Source organism: Excalfactoria chinensis, chromosome 8 (genome assembly GCF_039878825.1).
Source record: "Excalfactoria chinensis isolate bCotChi1 chromosome 8, bCotChi1.hap2, whole genome shotgun sequence".
In the NCBI taxonomy this organism is placed as follows: Eukaryota; Metazoa; Chordata; class Aves; order Galliformes; family Phasianidae; genus Excalfactoria; species Excalfactoria chinensis.
In genome coordinates, this window is record NC_092832.1 from 15,241,639 (window position 1) to 15,263,530 (window position 21,892).

The window sequence follows — 21,892 nt, forward strand, 5'->3', positions numbered from 1 at the left end:
CATGTAATGACATTCTGTATGCTGCGCACCAACACAGTGGACACTAAACGCCTTTTGTCTGAATGTTTACTTTTTGCAAATGCACTGCAATAAACACCTGAAGTTGTGATAACTATTGTGCGTATGGGTGTTCATTTCAAAAGTAAATATTTTGCCAGGTTAATATACACGATTAAAAAACCCTGAACAATTTGCACTACTGTACATTATGTAATTTCTGAAGCAGTACATACAGTGTGCAGATGTGCACTGCTGGGAGCCAAGCTCCTTCTTGGGGACCATGGTGAGGAGCTGGATCTTGGTAACAGCTGTGCAAAGTGTCATGGAAAGCAGTGAGTGCAAAGCCTTACACTGCACACGTTTTTGTGCTGTAACTTCTCCGACAGCCACTTGAGGTTGTGGACTTCTGAAGCTTTTCCAGGAGGCTCGTGGCATCCTGGCCTTGAAAGGCAAACAATAAGCAACCATGTGTTCTGTTGACACATTCAACTGCATACAGATCTTTTACAGCACACAGTGTAAGAATGTGCATGTATAAAAGCTGCTATGGGCGGTGGGGCTTTTTAATCTTCTTTTTCTCCTCAACACATCGTGTGGTGGTTTTGACCTCATCGAGCTGAGAGCTGCGCTACAGCATCTATATCAAGGCTTTGCAGGTGCCCGGGCACTGATGAGAGCTCATCGTAACCTTTCCCGGTGGGCAATAGCTGCTCCGGTCGTTTGGGCCCGGCTCATGACGCGCCCTCCTCCGCCCGTGCCCTTTAAGGGGCAGGCGGGGCCCCTTGTGGGTGGGTTGGGGTTGTGTAGTTGAGGCTGGTCGTTCTGTGGCAGCTCTCGTTCGTCTCGCCTGGGGCAGCACGACCCGCGCCGCATGGAGATCTCCCTCAAGTGCCTGCCCGGTGGGCGGGCTCCCAGCTGCGGGTGAGCGGGGTCAGGGCGGCTCTGGGGTGGGGGACGAGAGCACGGGGCGATAGCGGGTTGTGCTGTACCGTACTGTAAGTGCTGCTGTACCGCGTGCTGCTCTCCTTTGCTGCTGTCCTGCTGGGGGCTTCCCCAGCTGTTCCGCGGAGGGAGCTGGGGGCAGCGGCGGTGGTTCTCAGCTGTATGCTGGGTGAACCTGTGCAGAAGTGAAAGATTGTTGCTCTTTAAGCTGCTAGAGTAGCTGCAGCGGCTTGAGAGTCGGCTTTGAAAAATCCCACCGTATTTTTATGGTACGTATACGGATCTTTAAGAAAATAGTCCTTGTCAGAGGGCTCATTGTTTGAGTTAAGGGCTGTTCCTTTAGATATGCCGCCTTGTCTAGAAGTTTAGGGGAGGATTTTTCTGTTTGGGAGAAGTTTTGTCACACTTTTCATTCTTTAAGTATAAATCAGACTCAGCTGAAGCCTGTATCCTCTTTCCTTCCCACCTGCTCCTGTTGCTTCTAGCCTGGGTTGGGTCTTGCTTACTCATAACACATGCACAGCAGTGCTGCTTCTACCTGTTGAGGAGAATCTGGCACAGGGCAGCAGTTGTGGGGTGTCAGGGCTGAGTTAGAATGCAAATGTGCCTTGCTCCCTAGAGAGTACTCTTAGCTATAATTATGATATGTTTTTCTGTCAGATGGTCTTTTATACTTCCAGGTATCTCAGTTATGCTGGGTTAGCTTTAGTAATGTTTATTTCTTTTTCTTTTTTCTTTTTTTTCTTTCTTTTTTTTTTTTTTTTTTTTTTTTTTTTTTTTTTTTTCTCTTGAAAGTCTAAATAGAACTGTATTCTTCTAGTTTTCTTTTTAAATAACCTTCCTGTGTTTTCCCTGCCTCAAAATCAAAGGCAGCCCACCTCCTGTCATCTTTGCGAATGACTGATTTAAAGTGTAATAAAGATAACCTTTGTGATCTGAGTGTTAAGATTAATTTTCACTTCCTCCTGTGGGGAAATGGCACTGTGGTGCCTTGGCTGTGTTCAGCTCATTCTCTTGCTAGGAGGCTGCTGGGCCTGGCAAACCTCATGTGCTTTGTGGCCTGCAGCCCAGGCAGTAACTCAGGTGAGAATAAAGAAGTAAAAATGCATCTGAAAACTTGGAGTGGTATTTTTGATTTTGAGCTGGAGAGGAAATGGTTATTTCTATGAAGCTCAGGACACAGGGAGTAGTTTGGTGGATGGCTAATGGGGCTGGTAACCAACATGCATGGCTGCTTCTGATGCGGTTGTTCTGCTTTAATTTCTCCCTACAACTATTAACTGTTTGATTCTGACCTTTGTGTGAGGTGGTGAAGTTGTGACAACTGTGGCCCTGGAAAAGGGGGTTGGAAATCTGGGAGAGGGGGAATGCTTTCAATGTGGCATTTGGTTGGGAGGGAGAAATTTCTGGTGATTCTAGGCTTCTACAACAGCCCTCTGTGCTTGTTCCTCTAATGTGTGTGTGTGTGTATATGACATGCCTTAGTATTTAAATAAATAAATATCTGTGACTTTAACCCTTTAAATGATGTGTTCTTAACACCAATGTGCTGTGCTCTGCTTTTTTCAGCACTTGTTTCTGGAGGTGAAAGGTGGGTTGTTTGGAGAGGTGCTAACAGCAGCCTCTGCTTGTCCCAAAGCTTCAGCTTTAGAAAGTAGATAACAGCAGTAGCAAGTCTACTCTTAAGTGTTCTGTTTAATGACTGCTTCATGGGCAATAGCTTTTTAAATGTTGCTACAGTTGAATTATTTTGATGATGTGGTTGAAGGGAAATGCTTCTTATCTTTTGCTCTTTTAAGACAAAACACTGGATACTCCACAGACCTTTAATGTAATGTGAATGCCTAACGTGAAGCTGCAACATGAAGAAATCATTTGCTGAAGCATTCTGCTGATCTCTAATTAATGTATTATTTATATGGCAGAAATATGATGGCTCAGTCAGATCTAGATCTAAAAGAGACAGCTCTAAAAGAGGATTTGAAGTTTTACTTCATGAACCCCTGTGACAAATACAGAGCAAGACACCAGATACCATGGAAGCTGGCTTTGCAGATTTTGAAGATAGTTATGGTGACCTCTCAGGTAATCTTTACCCTGTTGTTACTCTTAGAAAGCATAGTGATGGCAGGCAGGAGAAGCAGGTCTGTGGTCCTGCACTCTGCCATCCTCAAGTACTCCTCACTGCCTTGGGCTTGTTGCTCCAGTCCTGAAAGAAAAAAGTGCTGTGGAAGGCATGGATTGAAGGGGGAAAATAATATAAACTAAGTTACAAATGCCTCCTGAAGGTTTTGGGGCAGTGTTTGATCAGCTAATTAGCTGTTTCTAAGGTAATGCTTTAAAACAAATGACTCATCTTTTCCACAAAATCCAACATGACCTTAACAAGTGCTTGCTGCTGCAGTGCTGCTGTATGTTCTGCTTCCTATTTCATTCATATATAATTGTTTCTCTGGGCCGTGTCAAAGGGGATGGTTTTCATAATGCAGTCAGTAACATCAAGCTTAAGTGTTCAGTGTGAAAATGCTACAGTCTGCCTGGTGATGGCTTAGGCTGTTGAAATCAGACATGCCTCTTGTTCTGTGTTTCAAACTGTCCATGGACAGCATAAGTAGAGGCAAAGGAGAGCAGGTATTTGAACAACACTGCTATCGTGGTGTGGTTGGTTATCTTGCAGTCCACTGAGAAATGCTGACTGGAGAATGAGGGAAGCAAAACAGGACAAATGTGAATAGAAAAATATATCGGTAGGTTTTTTCTGGACCTTTGAAATGTAGGACACTGACGCCTGACACTTTGCAAGTACAGGTAAATGTACAATCCCCTAGAACTCACTGAGTTCGAGGATTTCAGGCTGGTTTTGGCTCACTTGATAGGACAAAGCCATACCCTGCTTATGTGACCCTGCCTTCTGCTGAGTGCTTCCACCCTGCAGATCCCTGCTGGAAAGATGGGATGAAGTCTCTGGTTTCACTGCTTTGGGCCTAGTGTCCCAGTGCAGCTCTGGCTGCAGGTTGGAATGGGCTACGGAGGTCGATCCTTTTAGATATGACCAGATGAAATATGATATTTGTTTCAGTTGAAATATGAGACATCACAGCTTCACAAGACCCTTCAGGTTCACTAGACCTGTTCTATCTTTCGGGCTTAGTCCTGGAGAGTGCACAGAGGGTGCTGTCCCAGCCACACATGGCCCTCTGTGGGCAGAACAGTGCTCTGTTACTTCTGTCCCAGTGTGGAGAATGAGCTTTGCTCAAAGCTGTGCTGAAATCCCCTGGGGAGTCCCCAGAGCAAACCCTGCTGTGTATGCTTGTTTTCTGTGCTGTGCTTGGGAGACCCCTGATCCTTTTCCAGTTGTCTTAAGTGGAGTACTGCAGGCTCATTTGCAGCACTCAGATAATAATTTCATAGTCATGGAGATGTAATTAATGTAGGAACTGGCTAAAAGGGTGAAGATTCAGTTCTTAACCTAAAGGATATGTATACCAGGCACTGCTGGCATCCCCTTTTCTTTGTCCTGGTCGTGGCCATTCTGTGCAACTAGAAAGCTTTGGTCTAAACAGTACTGCTGCATGCATCCCTTTAGCCTATCCCCAGTCTAAGCAATCAATGCCTAAGACAAAAGATGAAGAATCCCAGTGAAGGGTGTTTGATTTCCATTACCTTGAGTGCAGACATCTGAATATTAGTAAAGCCTGCTTGCTTGTTCTGGGGGAATTCTGAGTTCACGGTTCCCTTGCTCGCAGTTTCACTTACTAATCCTCAGCTTCTTGGAAACTCCGTACAGTAATGTGCCAGTTTCACTTCACTTTAAGCCTGGGATGAGCATTTGCTTCTTGGAGCCTGGGATATTCTCCAGGTTCTATGTTCATGAAGGAACTCTAGTTTCCAGATTGATTTCAGCTTCTAGACTGCTTATTTTCCATGGTGGATGGAAATGGGGCATTCATACAGTTGAACATTGTATATGGTAACCTTGACTTCATTAAACTTGTGGCCTTAATTAATATTGTAAATAGGTAGATTCTCTGTTCCCATTGTAGCAGGATTGCAGTAACACATTCCCTTCTGCGTCATATTTATTACATTTTAAAGTTGCTTCTGAAATGTTGCTGTTTCAACAATATTCAAGACTTCTACTTGCATTTCTCTTGTTAGCTCGTCTTCTTTGGTTTGAGTAACCAGTTGGTGGTTTCTTTCAAAGAGGAGAACACTGTTGCTTTTAAACACCTATTCCTGAAAGGCTATTCTGGTGTCGATGAGGATGACTACAGCTGCAGCATATATACCCAGCAGGATGCTTATGACAGCATATTTTATGTTATTGATCAGGTAAGTGTATTTGTTTATAATGAAGAGTATTTAAGCTGATTATTACACTAGTAGATTATTACTGAGCTTCATTTTTTCAGTTTCCGTTTGAATTTCAAGTTTGATGTTTTGGTGAGTCCCCTTAGGTGGGTGTCACAAAGCTTGTGTGTAGACGTCTGTGTTTTTGTCTCCTGGAGATGAGCCCGAGACAAAATTGTATTCATTTAGTGCTGAAATCCAGGAAGCTTGGAAATCAGTTGTGTTCCATGAACTGCAACCTTTGTTTAGGTCTTACTTTGAAGAGCTAGGGGCCTGGGTATACCTATGCATGGTATTCAAAAAATTTTCTGCTTACAGCCACGCTGAATCACAGCTTTGTAGCAAGTGCCAGAGGCCTCAAACTGGGGAATATGGCACTTTCAGGAATGTAGGGGGACTGGCCCTGGTTAAGGATAGTACTTTGAAGAACAGCTACTTTACAATTGTGGGAGGAAGGTGAATAAATCTAGGGTGAAAATTCAGTGAATGTTTTTATATTTAATTTGGGTTCATCTAAGAGTCATAAGATGAAAGAGGTCTTCTGTGTGTAAAACGAGACCAGTCTCCTGCATTTGGGATGGTCATAGGCCCAGGCCCAGTTCAAATGGTGTGAAGAGTAAGCAGCTTTAAACCACCTCACCCTTCCCCTGCCATGAGCCCAGCAGCACCTGGGGAGGCTGTGCCTCCTTGTTAAATGTCTTCTCATGGGGACTTGCTGCTACTTGGACATCTGTAGGCTACAGAAGAACTACCAACAGATGCAAGGTATCTGTGCTATGCTGGGCAAGGATAAAACTCTGTTTCCTGGTATGTTAAAACAAGTGTTACAGTAGTTTTCTCAATCCTCCTTTGAATTCTCAATGTTGCTTCTATTTCTACTGTACTGTGCTTACTTCCTTGCTTGCTTTCTTTTGCTTTCCTTCTTTTGTAGGCACTAAAGCTGAGATGAAGTCCAGATAGAAGACAATACAGAAAGAGTAGCTTTATATCCTCAAGGATGAGTCAGTGTGTGATACAGGCGTCAGAAAAGGTCTCTTCATAATATGTCTATGTTATGTAAATGCAGATGAGTTCCTTAAGGAGCTTTAAAAAATAGTGTGATCTGGTTATTTAGTGACCTATACTGTTCCCAAAAATTATTATGTGTAAGTCTTTAAAAACTGATTTCAAGTGAACATTGAAAGGGAAAGGGCGAGTAGAAGGATGTGGTATTATAGAAGATTATAATAACACACAGTTGTTTACAACTGCATTTGGAAAAGCTCAGTGAATGTTAGGCTTATGCATATATTACTGGGATATTTTCCCACTTGGAGGGGATAAGAAAAATACAACAGATATTTGTACTTGGAAGAATGCAGAGCTTTCCATACTCTTGTGTTTGGCCCTGGTTGGGAGCTTCTGCAATGAAGCCAGTGGAGTGGCTGTGTATACCCAGTTTCACAGTGAGTCTGCAGGACCAGGGTGCTCTGCTCATTGCTCTGTCCTGGCTGCTTAGAAATGTAACAGTGGAAATTTTGCTTGTATTGTTCTGTAGTACTTATTGCAAGTGGTGTGTATGTGTGCAGCTCAGAGCCAGGTGTTTCCCTGTGCCGGAGAACATGTGAACAGAGTGACAGCTGCTAGCTTTGGTGATTTGGAGATGCCATGAGAAGGATGTGAAGCAGCGGTTAATGGCTGTTTCCATTCACTGGACCTGCCTTAATCAAATATGGCTTCCTCAGTTTCAATTATGGTCATATTCTGACCGGGTGTGGAGAGTGCCTTTTCCTCTTGGCTGTCCAAATGTACTGGGGATTGGAAGCAGCTGTGCAAAGCAGAGCTCTGTATGAGGACAATCATCAGACATGCCATGTGTGGTTATTAGTGACCACAGAGTGGTATTATGTGATGGACCAGTAAGGAAAAATGCCCATGGCTAGGAGGAAAAAGTGCCACAGCAGGTGATGCGTATTAACAAAATTGGTGTTTAAGGGAGAAAAATTATAATTTGTATCAAAACCAGCTGAACAAAATTCTTAAGAGAAGGGAAGTTTTGTCTGACTTCCCATCTTTATTTATCCTGAGCCTCCTGGGAAGATAAATGCATCTTTCAGAGCTAACCAGTGCTGTGTGCTGCCCTGAGCTCTTTTGCTTGATGAGGTAATTATTAAAACCTAATGAATTACTAGATGTTTATGCCTCTTTCCTTAAAGGGCCCTGGTCCAACTGACTACTCTTGCATGCTGCCAGCTGGTCCTGAGATGGGCTGGCACGTGGGCCTGACCCTGATCTGCTCTGAGCTAGGTTTCCACAGTGGTTATTGTTGTTTTTCAGTGGATCCATCCATGGAGAATATTTGACTTGACACTGCTATATTTACTTGCATTTCTAGTCCTTGTTTTTATGCTCATATGGAGAAACTAGCACAGTAATGCCTTCCAGGTGACTTGAGATTTATTTTGTGTAAGGAAAAAGAAAGTACCTTCTTCACAGACATGCTTTGAGTTGCCTCTGTGCTTGTGTAACATGGGTAGGTTAAATTGTTTTTGGAGGCTGACCAAGCTCTCTGCATACTCCATGTTTGCAAGCTGTACAGTGAAGGCTTCACTTTTCTGTAGCCACACAGGGCATAGCTCTGATTTTGCTTTTAGAGTGGATTTTATAGACTATAATGAAAACTGAATTGGGTTGTATGTGCTTCCAATCCCAGCCTCTTCACAGAAGTCATAATTCAGGTACACTAATCTGCCTACTATAAGGTGGTTGCTTTAGCAGAGGGATTACTGCAGAAAAATAGTGGAGCTATTCAGATAGCTTACTGGTTATTTAGGCCTTGAGTCTTAAGATTTCTTAACATTTCAACTTTTAACTGGCTGTCACACTGACATTTGAGTTGAAGATAGAAAAGTAATTTTATTTATACAGCACCAGATTTCTTAAAATGTGTTGAGCTTTAAACGAAGGATCTTGAAGTTCCAAGTGATGTGAAAATGAACACTCTCAAGAGCTTGATTTGTAAGATTTCCCTGGTGTCTCTGTGGTTAGTTGCAGGACTGCACTGAAGTCCCTACTAGACATAGTAATAAAACTCTTCTGGTAAATGGTCAGCAGGCAAAGGGTAGTTGCTTGTTTGTTTGTTTCAGGAAGCATATCAAGTACTACTTGTTAGCGGCCAGCACTTTTAACTTTCCAAAATCCATTATTTCACACAAGTCTTTAAGTAGAGAGTGGGTTTTTCTTTTTCTTTTTTCCTATTTTTTTTCCCCTTCTTTTTATGCAAAAGTTATATTTTTACAAGTAACTGCAAGTAACTGTCTCTTGCAAAAGGGCAAGCATCTCTGTTAACTTCCGGTACCATGTTGTTTTTAAACTAGTACAGACAATTAAAGAACATATCCCTGGGGACGCTTGGCTACGAACACGATGGATCAGGCTTAAAAATTTGTAAACAACAGTACAGGAGAGGTGGGATGCTTCCTTCCAATGATAAGCCAGACATAGATGTTTCTACAGAAACAGGTATGATGCTGTTGTAGTAAAAAAGTGTCTTATTGTGAAATATTTAAATTCTAATGCTATTCTAATAGCTTTTTTTGTTTGTTTGTTTGTTTTTTGTTTTTTTTTTTGTTTGTTTGTTTTCTTTTTTCATTAAAATATCAGGAAAATTAATCTGTTTTTTCTTTCTTCCTTATTGCTTTCTAGGAGGCTGTTCAGCTGTCATTGTTAGTAGGTTGTGGGTTTTTTCCCCTCTGTTTGTGGGATGTTGTTTGTTTTGTTTTTGATATTTTCATCCCATTTGAAATGTTCAAATATACACACAGTTAAGGCTCTAACTTCTGTGGGTTGGTGTCCCTACCACCTCATGGTGCAGAGACTTCACTGAAGCTTCTCTCCAGCTGCTCTGTGGTCCCCTGAGCTGGGGCTCTGTTTGAGTATTTGTTTGATTAGGATTTGTGGTTGAATCTGAAGTTTTATGCTTCTTTCTAGGTGAAATGTTTAACATCACAGGTTTTCTTTTTTATTTTTCCTCACAGACTGTATTATCTTAAAGCCCCAGGAGCTAACCAGTAGGAACGCTGAAGTGAAGTTGAACTCTTCATTTTTCAACCTTGAATTTTACAGGTAAACTAGTTTGGAGGAGGAGGGGGGAAGAGGAGGAATGTTTTGATCTTTCTTTTTTTTTTTTTTCACTTTTATGTGAATTGGATGGATTTGAATTTTTATTTATTTTTTCTGTTTCTATGCTTTGTGCATTTGTGTATCTGTGTGCGTATTTATACACTTCTTAAAAACATTCAGGCTTATACAGGTTAAAATCTCCTTCAAGCTGAAAGGTGTTGCCCTGCAAACAATCCATGCCCGTGAATTGCCTGACTGCTATGCTTTTCAAAATACTGTGAGTATATAGAGTATGACACTTCCAACACTGTATGTATAACCAGAGTTTAGGGGCCCACAAGCATCACTGTTACGTCTAGACTGCAAGGGAAAAGCTGTTGAGAATGTCCTGGTCCTTACTTTCCTCTTCTTACCTGAGGCTCTTCAAGATGTTTCCATGGGTCAGTGTTATTTCAAGCTGGTAATTTTGTAGCTTGATAAGACAATATGTAGTTGTTAGCTTTCTAAAGGTTAGATCTGATATTTGACTTGAAACACTGCTTTTGTCCTTTTTAAGTACGTATTCTCAAATTGTCTACGTTATTTATGGTGATAGCTTTCTTAAAACCCACTTGACTAACAAGTACTGATGTGTGTTGTGTCAAAACACTTAGCAAGACTTGCTTTATAAAGTAAAATTTGCCAGTCTTCTTTCTGATGTACTGTTATGTTTCCAGATTACTTTCAACAATAGAGCTCACAGTGGAAAAATCAAAATCTATTTTAATAGTGATACTGATATTCAAGAATGCAAAGACTGGCACATACTTGGTTCTGGTAAGTATGGTGCACACTTATTTGTGATGTTAAGTATATTTTTCCTTTGTTTTCCCTGCTCTGAAAGAGTCAGTCTAACAAGTGCTGTTCATCCTGCCCACACGCTGCCCCTGCAACAAAAAGCCTTGCCTAATACAACTCATTACCTCTTTGTAATTATGTCTTGGAAAATAATTCTTTTCTTGTAAGGGTATTGAGCTTGCAGTTATCTCTGTATAGTGGTGCATGTCAGCATCCGGCTCTGTCTGAAAGGAGGATTTAATTGTTCTGTTGCTCTGAGATTATTTGAATAATTCACTTTAATGTACTAACAATGGTAAATTCCCAGCTGAAGCCTCATACTGTTTTCAAAAGTATCTCTCTGAGTAATTGAAGCATGCGATTTCTGAAATTTTTACTTTTTTTTCCCCTCTGCTGTGGTTAAATTTAATGATATATATTAGTAAGCATGATATCCACACTCTATTCCTATTGTTAAGGCTTTATCTGATGGCTGAGACTTGGGTATTAAAGCCCGCTTCACAGGAATAGTTGCTGTATGGTACTCTGTGCAGCTACTTGTCCTGTAAACTTGCTGTAAAAGGCTGTGGCAGAGTGATAATTTTATGTCCTATATAGGATCTCAGTTAATGGCAGTGTCAGATAGCTTGCTTTTTGCTCGGTCAAAGCCAGTGTTTCTCTGATTACAGCATATTGAACTGATATTGGAGTGGTATCTTGTAGTATGTTCTGAATAACCACCAAATGTTCTGGTGTACATCTGTGTAGTTTCTTGGCAGGTCTCTTTCAGCTAGCTGTCTAGAGCTGTTTACCCTATGTGGATACTTGGCACAAAGGTGCACAGATGACCTTTATGGGGGGAAGGGGGAAAGAAGTATGTCTGTATTAATATAGGTCTTTTTATTATACTTTCTTAATTTTGAAAAATTCAAACATGGTTTTCATTCTTGTGACCCACGTAATTCTCTGGTAAATTGTGCTCCATATATTTTTTGTCTTGGGAAGGAGTATCTTTAAACCTCAGCATTTCATGGGATGAGAGTGTTTAAATGCAAAATAGGTGACGTTTTGTAACAATAAGTGCTCAAAGAGATATGACAAAACAAAACCTATTTTATTTCTTTGACTTTTTACAGTTCTCCAGAAAAACAGTTTGTATATTCTAGTTTTTGATGGATTTGTCATCTTAAATTGCTTAGCATCTCTTATCCTCTGCTCACGGTCCGTTGTTCTTGCCTTGAGGCTACGACAAGTAAGTATAGTGCTCATAATCCTAATGTTCCTTTTTTCTCTATCGTGTTTGCTGGTTTTGTGTAGCAATGCTTTGAACTATCAACTAGCACATCTGTTGCAAAACCTTGCTCTTACTGTATTTCTGCCTTTAGAAAGGATGTGGAAGTGTTTGTGATGAACAGTTAATGGCAGAAAGGGGTTTTACTTCAGATCGTGTAGTACTGTAATATGAACTTTTTCATTGCCTCTCTTGAGGGCGTGTATTCTTGAGTAAAAAGAGCAAGTGAGAGCAAATAGTATTGTGCAGGAGGTGACATTGTTGGCTCTATTGGAAGTGAGGATTGTCTTATAGCTGTATTTGAACTACAGTTAATAATTCTTATTTTACTCCTCTTGGGGATCGATAGAAACTGCTTGTGAAGGAGGCTGAAAAATGTATAACAAGCCATGGCTAAGCTAGTAAGGATGAGCTACAAAGTTGTCTGTTCTGTGGAAAGCTGGTCTTCGCTGGTCTAAACCAGTCGTAATATTTTTTCCCCCTTCTTCCTTTCTGCTGCTATTGCTGATAATTTTTAGGCTATTATTCCAGCAAATACTGTGGGCAAAAAGTGGGTGTGTTTTATTGAGCACTGTTACAGTACTGGGGCATCTGTAAGTATTTTTCTTGAAGGAGACCTGTAACTGAACACCTAAATGCTTCTCAACAGAGATTTGTTGACTTCTTTTTGGAGAAATACAACCGTTGTGTCAGTTACACTGATCGCATGGAGTTCATAAACGGATGGTATGTCCTGGTAATTATCAGTGATGTGATGACAATCACTGGGTCAATCCTAAAAATGGAGATAAAAGCCAAGGTAAGAGGAGATTTAGGTAGAGTACTAGACTCATTGGAATCAAGTGTAATGTGTTTTAACCTGGGGACAAATGAAAGTGAGCTGCATAAGTCACTTTTTGTCCCCATCCAACCTGGTGCTGAATGTCTCCAGGGATGGGGCACCCAAATAAAATCATAGAAGTAGCTGTGCATATTGCACAGGGAAGTCGGGAATCATCCCCTCAGATAAAACAGGTCTGTTTCCTGAGACTGGAAACATAGCTATTATAGCCTGTGGTCATGGCCTGCCCAAAGTGCAGGTAGAGTCGTTGTCAGCTGCTAGTCCTTGACCTCCAGATCTGAGCTTGCTGATATTGATGTGTTTTGTCCGGCTAGCAGCTTCTAGCTTTATTGGAAAAACTGTGTGTCAACAATTCACATGTTTACAAAACTGTATTCTGGGAAAAATGAGGGGCAGTGTGCTGTTGCTGCTTCATGTGTACTAATGCTCAAAGGGCAAATGCTCAGAGTGGCTTTTAGAGGAAGCATGTACCAATGTCCAGCTTTCTAGTGAGGTGGGGGATGAGGGTGGGAAATCTTGAACTTGGTGAGTATCCTGTGCTTACTGTCACCAGTTCTAGCCTTCTGCTAAGAGCAAGTGCAAATAGAATTGGATGTAAACACTGCTGGTAGTGAAAGTGATGTTCTAGTTTGAAACAGCTGGCAACCTGTTAAAAAGCTGTTAACACTTACAGCACAGATGAGGCTTGTAGTCCTGAGGTTCACCTATCGTTTAAATGATGGCTTACATATTAATTGATAGATAATGAAAGCTTGTTGACCTAACAGTGGTGCACATTAGCCATTATTGAAAATGAAAAAAATGAGATATTCAGTCCAACTTTAGAACTGTACAGTAACTGAAGTGAGGGCTTTGCTTCTTCTGGTCTTCATGCAAAACTTCAAGAATGTTGGTGTAGCTGTGCACTACTAAATTTGGGTGGTCTCTCTAAATAAAGTGCAGCTTGTTCTGGTCTGATTTTTGTGATGTGGCAATATCCTTTCAATATTGGACTGCCTTGCTTTATTTGTCTGACCTGGTGAAACTTCACCATGCTGACACACTTGTTGCTTTGTAACTTGACCACCTGCTCTCTTTGGATCCCTCAGAATCTTACAAGTTATGATGTCTGCAGCATTTTACTTGGAACGTCAACTTTATTTGTCTGGGTTGGAGTCATCAGATACCTGGGATATTTTCAAACTTACAATGTAAGGCTGAAATAAAATATTCAACAGTTAAAATCTGTATTTATAGCTGTTGCTCTTATTCAAGTCTCTTTTACATGTAACTTTTTCTTTTCCTTCTCCTTTCTTCCACCCTAACTTGTAGGTGCTCATTTTAACTATGCAAGCATCATTACCCAAAGTGCTAAGGTTTTGTTGTTGTGCTGGGATGATTTATCTTGGCTATACTTTCTGTGGTTGGATTGTATTGGGGCCATATCATGAGAAGGTATGTTAGCAGTATTATTTCTTTCCCTGTCTAACTGTGTGTATGTCTGTGTATTGCTGCTAGTTAGAAATTTAAGACCTGTTTCTAGTGAGCATGTGTGTGTGGAGGTTTTTTGTTGTTGTTGTCGTTGTTAAAAGCTCCAACATGAAAAAATATTGCTGTGTTTCTCCTCCCATGTGCACCTCCTGTCACCTGCTTCTTCTAACAAAGCAACTGTACTCTAAGCTGTACTGACCTGTAATCTCCAAAGCAACGTTGTTTGTGATGGTGCCCGGATGGGGCAGGGTCTGGCTCGGCTGAAGGTGCGTTGCTCTGTTCTCTTTCGCCCTCTTCTGGTAATTTCGGTTGCATTTGGGATGAAGTTCACTGTTACCATTTCTGGGGGTCTCATAGGCTCTGACTTTGTTCTCTAAGTTTTTCCCAAGCAATGTAACTTCAACCATTAAATCTAAAATGGACTAAAATGGAGGAATGACTTCTTTTTCTGTGTTTACTTTGCTTCCTGTGAGGGTATGTTTTGTCTGATATCAAGTTTAAACAAGCAATGTTTGCCTTGGACATTCCTCTTCTTGTCAGAAACCTGAGTACTGTAGCAAAGCTTTGTATATTTCAAAATACACGAAAAACAACTGTAAATTTGGGGTTTTTTCCACAGTTGATGCTTAATGTGACTCTTGGGGGTGGGGGGGAATGAGACAAAAAAGAAGGGCAGATTGCTAATGTGATAAATTCTAACTATCCATAAATGAGTAACAAACATATGACTTATTCTTGGGTTTGTTTTGTTTTTTAATTCTTTCTAATTACATTCACGGTGTAGTAATGAAGATGCATGTTGCAGTGCTTGCTTCAGCTTCTTGTACTCCCAGAGTTTGAATTCCTCAAACTTGGTGTAATTTTCTCCTTTGAGAAATGTAGTTGTTCAGTCTGTGTGTATTTCAACTTGATAGCATACCAGAAAAATGCTTTGCTCTATGCTGCAGAATTATTTGTAATGGTACAGACTAATTTCTTTATGAGAGACATAGCACAAATGCTGTTCTTCCTACTTCCCTGCAACCTCTGCAGCACTTAACAGTGGTTACCTGGGCATAAGGAAGCATGCTTAATAATACACCTATCCTTGGGAAGTTGACTCTTTCACAGGTCCTTACAGAGAGAAGCAACTGTAGTTCTGCAGGGTTTGGGGTGTTGTTTATGAATGCTTCTGCACAGCTCCACTGGAAGGCAGTGTGGTGCTGTGCAGTCTTGTGGGTGGGGCAGGCAGCCTGCTTGCTGTGCAACCTGCCCCTTCTGAGCTGTGCATGTACAGAGCTCTATACTTGTTCTCAGAAATCTGAAAACCTTAGCTAAAAAATACAGGTATGGCTGAGTTTTCTTTTTAGTAACTCCCTTCCTCCCTTCTGTTACTGAAGTCAAAAAGAGAGCAAAATCCTGCTCGCAGTGCTTAGCAGGCTTCTCTCTGGCATCACAACTCAGCAGTTGCTCAAGAATTGTGTGCCATGCCTCTTGTCTTCCTAGATAAGGATATGCTGCTGGGTCTCACAGTACATTTAAAAATAAAGAATTCAAGGAAAAGAAAAAATGAGCAATATTTAAAAAAACAACAACAAAACAAACAAAACAACAAACAGACCTGTTGTTCTTGTGCAATAGTATGTTTTCCTTATAAGCATATACATCTTGATAACTTGGTTTCAGTATAGGACTGTCGCTGTAGTTGTGTTACTTCATTAATGATGGTAGTGCTATAATGTTGTGCATTTACTCACGTTGGCTCACAGAGTATTGCTAGCAGACTTGGTTATTTGCAGAGGGGAATAATACCTATCTGGTTGTTGTTCACGGTTTAGCTTCAGAGCTTGGGGAAAAGAAATCAGATATTTGAGATAATGCTGTTGAAAGGAAACCATAATTCTACCCAGACGGTTCCTCAGTTGCTGTAACTTTGTAGCTACAGCTCAGAGGGTTTTCTGAATGGCAGATGATGTTATTGCAAAGTCTAAATAACTGATCACTACAGAGAAAACTTATTGTCTGCTTTACCTGTTGAGCAACACAGGGTGTTTATTGAGAGTAAATCTATATTTCTGGTGGTATAAAGTGCTCAGAATTGTGTAGCAATATAATCATGGTTATTGCTGACGTGTATGTTTCAGTCTGAATGTGCAGAAAAGAAACAAAGTAAGCCAGTGTTGGAATGAGTAACTGCTAGATTCTAATATGACTTTGTATTCATTATCTTCTAGTTTGAAGACCTGAACACAGTAGCCGAGTGTTTGTTTTCTTTGGTCAATGGTGATGATATGTTTGCAACATTTGCTCAAATCCAGCAGAAAAGCATGTTGGTGTGGACCTTCAGTCGGTTATATCTGTATTCCTTCATTATTCTGTTTATATACATGATCCTCAGCCTTTTTATCGCTCTGATCACTGACGCCTATGACACCATAAAGGTAAAACATCAGTTTTCTATTGCATTTCTAACCAACTTCATAGTCATTCTTGTTCATCACCCAACACCATAATATCCAGCATTAATTATGATGACTTGTTAGCATGTTGAAATTGTGTAGCTTAGCCTGGGATGATTGAGTAGTCATCCAAGTGACAACCAATAATTGACTTGAAGTAATCTGTAATGTGTGCCAATGTTTTGTACTTCCTGCTGCTGAAATTGGCTTCAAAAAGGTAATAACTAATGGAAACATAACTGGAGGGTATTTGAAAGTTGAGTGAAAAGAATAAAGTTCTAAGTACGATTACACAGAGCCGGATATGTTTTGTTTGGAATCCGTGTTTCTTCTTATGGCACCACAATTTGAGTTTGAGAAAGGTTTACTGGTGTCTTCAAGAAAAGCTACTTAGTAGGAGTATGGTTAGGGCCAAACAGGTAAATCTAAACTCTTAAATGTGTCCAGACAGGGTTCATGTGCTGCTTGGGAATGTGGTCTTTAGTTTGTTTTGTTTTTTTCTTTTAAACAACATCAAACAAACAAAACAAACAAACAAAAAAACCACCAACAGCACTACTTCTGCAAGGTCAGTTTGTGCATCTGTGTTGGGTATAAACTGGCTAAAGGGGAAAGAGAGTTTTCAGTTCCTTTTGTTCTTGTTTTCTGCTGCTGACTCCCCTTCTTGCTCCCTCTATCTGTAATAACTAAGGGGAAGGCAAATGTGGAAAGTACTCTACAGGTCTTAAGTTAAGTAAAGAAGCCACAGAATAAGGCCAGGTCTGAAATGTACCACAGTTTAAAGAGCAAGAACAAAAAGGAACAAAAACTCCATTTCTAAGCATCTCCAAATACAACTTAACTATCTGTGCTTCTGAGTTTATTGGATGCTCTGAACTGCAGAACTATTCTTTACTGTTGTTCTTTCCCTTGAGCACATCATGTGTATCAATAAGGAAACATTTCAATATGCTGAACCAATGCTTTGTGGAGCATTTCCTGTGCATCTATGCATAGTGATGCTGAACATTCACAGAGGGGCCTTTTGGAATCCAGAACTGCAGCTTCTAGTAAAAATGAACCTAGGGAGCAAAGGAGCAGATGGGAGCCAGTGAGAATCAATGCAAGTATGGCTCAAGGTTGTTTGCTTGGTCTCACAGACAGTAAACAAATGTAAAGGAGATTCAGAGCAATATGAGTTTTACGTCACTTTTAGTTTGCTCTATTCCCACTACATATATAGTGTTTATGGATGGAATTGCATTTTTTTTTTTTAATTATTTTTTTAAAATTCTTATGGCAGAGTAAATTAATGAACCACATGGCTTCTGGCTTTTGTATTCTAGAAGAGACTTTAGAACACTTAATGCCTGATAAGTTCTGATGTGTTGTAAGCAACATGCTTTATTTTTCAGAAGTACCAACAAAGTGGGTTTCTAGCAACAGATCTGCATGAATTTCTAAAAGACTGTGGCGATGTTTCTTACAGAAAAGAGCAGACTTCCATGCCCTTTATCTGCTGCTGTAGAAGGTCAGTTGAATGTTTTTTATGTGTTATCCTCACAAATACACTAGTTAACTTTTCACTGTGAAGTCCCTCTATGCAAATGTTGGGGCACTTGGAATACTTGGACTCTGTTATTCCTCATGTGTTCTACCTGGTGTTAGATCTTTTGAATGCTAATGGTGAAGGGGAGCTTATTGAGTTTAAACACATTTGAAGTGTTCTGCTCATACGTAAATCACTGTGCAGAAACTGGTGGAAGTTGATCACAGGATGGTAGAGCGTTATGTGGAGTTGCCAAGAAGTTGGGAGCAAATTAAGTCTTTGCAGCTTAGGGTTTTGTAATCTTTCTGTTTCTAAATAGCTTTTCCACCAGGCTGGGGGAAGTAGCAGATAGCAAGAGGATGTGATTCAGCAAGGGACCTGTACTTATTTGCAAAGCCCTGTTATGTTCATGAGGCAAACGTAATCTGTCAGTGTTGAAACACTGAACTCAAGCCACTGGAGATCTTAGTGAGGGTCCTCAGTGAGATACAAAGGTCTCCTTTGAAACTCATCAGGTTTGGAAATTTATTCTTTAATTCAGTGTCTGAATAAAACTGATACACCTCTGAGTGCCTGACTACTTGTGTGTGGAATGGCCGTGGGCACAGCCCACCTGGCAGGGAAGCCAAGACTATAGGAGGAGTAGTGCTGAATATGAAAGCTTTTTGAGTCCTATCTAGTGTAACAAATCCTCCTGCTCACATACTGAAGCTTTTGTGAAGTGCAGTTTCATTCTTTTGATGTAGTCTGGTAGAATGCTAGCAAGGTGTGGCTTCAAATTTCACATCCAATTTGCTGCACAAGGTTATTATCTACTTGAGCATAATAAATGTGCTTTACTGTAATATACTGCAGAGTGTGGTGAGGGCAGAGGTTTGGTAGCTGGAATGCAAGTAGGTTTTGCTATTGTAACAGTTTTCCATTTGACTTTCAACATACTGTGCTTGTGTTGAGATCTGTATCCTGAAACTTGGAGAGCATGGGGTGGAATGTGCAAAACTCATCTTGACTTTTGTTTGGGTAAATGCTTCCTATTCCTTACTGAGTGAATTCTTGTTTTGCAGACGACAAAGTGATGACAACTTAATACTTATCAATTGATGGTTATGCATTGGAAATTCGCCACTAATATCTGCTAAGAAAGCATAGTTATATGGAGAAAAAAGATTCTCCAAATTGCAATGAAGCCCATTATCTGGACCTGCCTCACTCTGAACAGACTGGTCTTACCTAACTGAGGTGTTGGGGGAAGAAAAGCCACAGATGTGACATCAGCTGGCTGACCAGGAAGAGAGCCCTGAAGCTTTGTTTGGGGGAGAGCTGTCAAGAACTGCGTTCATGCCCTGAGTTCTGTCACGTTAGTGAAGACTGATCCTTGGAAGTGTCCATGGGAGCTCTGTTTGCTAATCAAGTCAAAGAGGAAGAAAAATGGTGCAGAGCCAACAGTTCTTCATAACGAATATATGAATGACATTTAAAAGTAATTCCTTAGTACAAACCAAGCAACCAAACAAAAACCCCACATATAAAAAGTGGACTATTGGCAACTACAACTATTGGCAAGAAGGGAGGAAGCATTCACTTATCTTTAAACGACGCATTCAACATTGAGACTGTAACTAGCACAATTCATTACCTTGAAATAAACTCTTCTAAAACTATAGAGCTGCACAGAAGTGCAAAATAATTGCTGTTTTGCTGTTCTCCATTTTGTAAATGTTTTAATGTCATTTGTAGGTCACAATTTTTTCTTAACAGTTTTTACTGAAATTGGTTGGATTTTTTTTGTTGTTGTTGTTGCTGTTGTGAGGCTTCTTTATTATGCTTTTTTGCCCACAGTATTCAATGTATAATATGTCTAAATTAAACTTCTTTAATTATAGGCAATTTTTATTTTAGTTATTTTTTTGTGTGGTTAGAAACTTCCATAGGTAGACATAATTTAAAGAATGATGAAAAGATTATTTATTTTTCACAGGCAAATTGAAATACTGTTCTACTTGTTTGAGTTTTACTGGAGGCAGCTTGGTTTAGGGTAAAAAGGAAATAATGCTGGCAAAACTTGTCCACAGCCCTTACCTTCCTGATAGCTTCATCTTACAGATGGTTCATCCTCAGAGTACTGCCTGTGTTCACCCTTGCTGTCTGGCAGTAAGAAGAGTCTTAGAGTATCAAGGCAGAGGGAAATGCTTGCTAGCAAGAGCTGGAACCTGAGGTCTTGGTGTGCTACTGGGGTTGGGTATGAACCCAAAAGCAAAGCAAGCCCAGCAGCTGACCTAGAAATACAGTTGCCGTTGCTCCTGCTCCATGGGAAGTAAAGGCAGCTTCAGGCTCAACTGGAGCTTTCTTCTGTCCATGTGGCCTTTTGTCTAGTAGAGCTCTCAATGTACATATATTCTAGGATGTGGTTAAACATGAAGCCTGAGAGCAATTGTATAGACAAGCAGCAGTGTGAGTTACTCCTTCTCACTTTGCACATCTAGGAAAATAAGTTACTTGTTTGTCATCTGCTAGAAACTCAGAAAGATGTCCACAGTGTCATAAAGGAGTTTGTGTCTTTCAGTGTACTCCTCCTCACACCAAACAATTGTAATTGCTGTGTGCCTGTTTCTATGGTTGGGAATAGCCAGCAGAAACCTCATGTAGGACTTCAGTGGAGGGAAGCATTGGACATATGATGTGCTGAAGCATTAGATCCAGCCTCACCTGTAAGCTGGCTAGCTATTGCTTCTGTTGTGTTATTCTGTGTGTTTCTGCAAAGAGAACAACAAAAAGAACTTTGAGATGTCTGCAAGGCCTTGTTTGTGATGACTGTCACCTGTCTCTGAGACTGTAGCTGTCCCTGTTCTTGGCCAGCACTGGATCTCCACCAGCTATTCCCAGTGCCTGTTGCCACCTGTAGGTTTTTGGAGGGCTTAGATCAAGCAGTTGGAAGAGGTTGCTAACTGGAAGTGAGCTGTGTCTAGATCAGAACTAACTCTGACTGGGGCAGCTCCTTACTGACCTGAGTGCAACTAGGTAAAGGCTTCTAACCCTCAGGGAGTTAGGGTACCTATTATCAACCACAAAAATGTAGAAAACACTTATCATTCTTATTGCTTTTCAGGTTTAATTTCTATAATGCAATCACAAAGCTTTCTTGTCCTGTATTGATTTTCTTCGTTTTTCCTCTCCTTTGTAAAACATATGAGCTACTTGCTACCTACATTACTGCTTCAGCCCACCCTTATTAGAACAGATCACTAATGTATTTTAGAAATCAATTTGTCTTCACCACCTGGTTGGCTTGTTTTTGTTTGTTTTCTTTTTTTCTCCCTTGCTTTACTCTTGAAAGAAAGCTAAGAGCCAGTTATTGGAGCTCCTCATTGGCTCTCTGCTCTGCGAAGGTTGATCTTAGCAGGAAATCTGGCACATGTTGGCTCCTAATTCTGTGCATTAATGTGGGCCTGAATTCTGCTGCTGGCTGATCAGTGGTGCCACCCAGCTGTTAAGGAGTAATGTGCTGTAATGGAAGCAGGACCTGAGCATAGGTTTTTGCAGAGAGCCCTGAGTGCAGGCTCTTAGCTCTGGCTGCACTGTATGTGATGAGCTTCTCATTCCCAGGGAACAAGTCTTAAAAGGAGAGAAGCAGAAGGGGGAAGGCAGTGAACAGACAGATCTGGAAGCAAAGGGCAGGAGGGAGCAGAAGACAGCTTCATGAGCCATCTGCAAGGTGAGCGTTCAGTAAGGGGCAAACAGTGTGGGCAAGAGCTTGTTCTTTTACCAGGCTCTTCCCCTTATGAACAAAGTAGAAAAAGACTGCTGCAGTAGAGGTAGTGTGGCACATTGTGTTTCATGTTAACGTGTGGGGCTCCACCTATTTCTAGTGCTGTAGTGTTTATGCCGTACTTGCTACTAGGATGTCTGAGAAATAAATAGACTTCATTCTGTGACTTTCTTTTGTCAGTGCTCCAGCAGCCACACACGTGGCCCTGTGGACCTGGGCCACGTTGCCTGCATTTGGTGAATCGGACAGGTGGGCAGCACTGGGACAGACCCAGTGCTCAGACCTGTGGCACCTACACTGGCACTTAGTTTGTCCTTAATGGTAAAGCCAGCTCCTGCATGCCAGGATG

The 21,892-nt window shown here is 41.0% G+C and overlaps 1 protein-coding gene across 1 annotated transcript; it reads left to right on the forward strand.

The window, feature by feature from the left end:
- Positions 1–799: 799 nt before the first annotated feature.
- On the forward strand, positions 800–19,604 carry MCOLN2 (mucolipin TRP cation channel 2). The gene is made up of 14 exons (XM_072343149.1): positions 800–921; positions 2,868–3,027; positions 5,101–5,274; positions 8,649–8,793; positions 9,309–9,396; positions 9,574–9,670; positions 10,110–10,209; positions 11,346–11,461; positions 12,150–12,299; positions 13,430–13,531; positions 13,653–13,775; positions 16,025–16,231; positions 17,644–17,759; positions 18,842–19,604. Exons 1-14 carry the CDS (start codon positions 872–874, stop codon positions 18,876–18,878), a joined length of 1,665 nt encoding a protein of 554 aa, XP_072199250.1. The 5' UTR covers positions 800–871; the 3' UTR covers positions 18,879–19,604.
- The last annotated feature ends 2,288 nt before the right edge of the window (positions 19,605–21,892 follow it).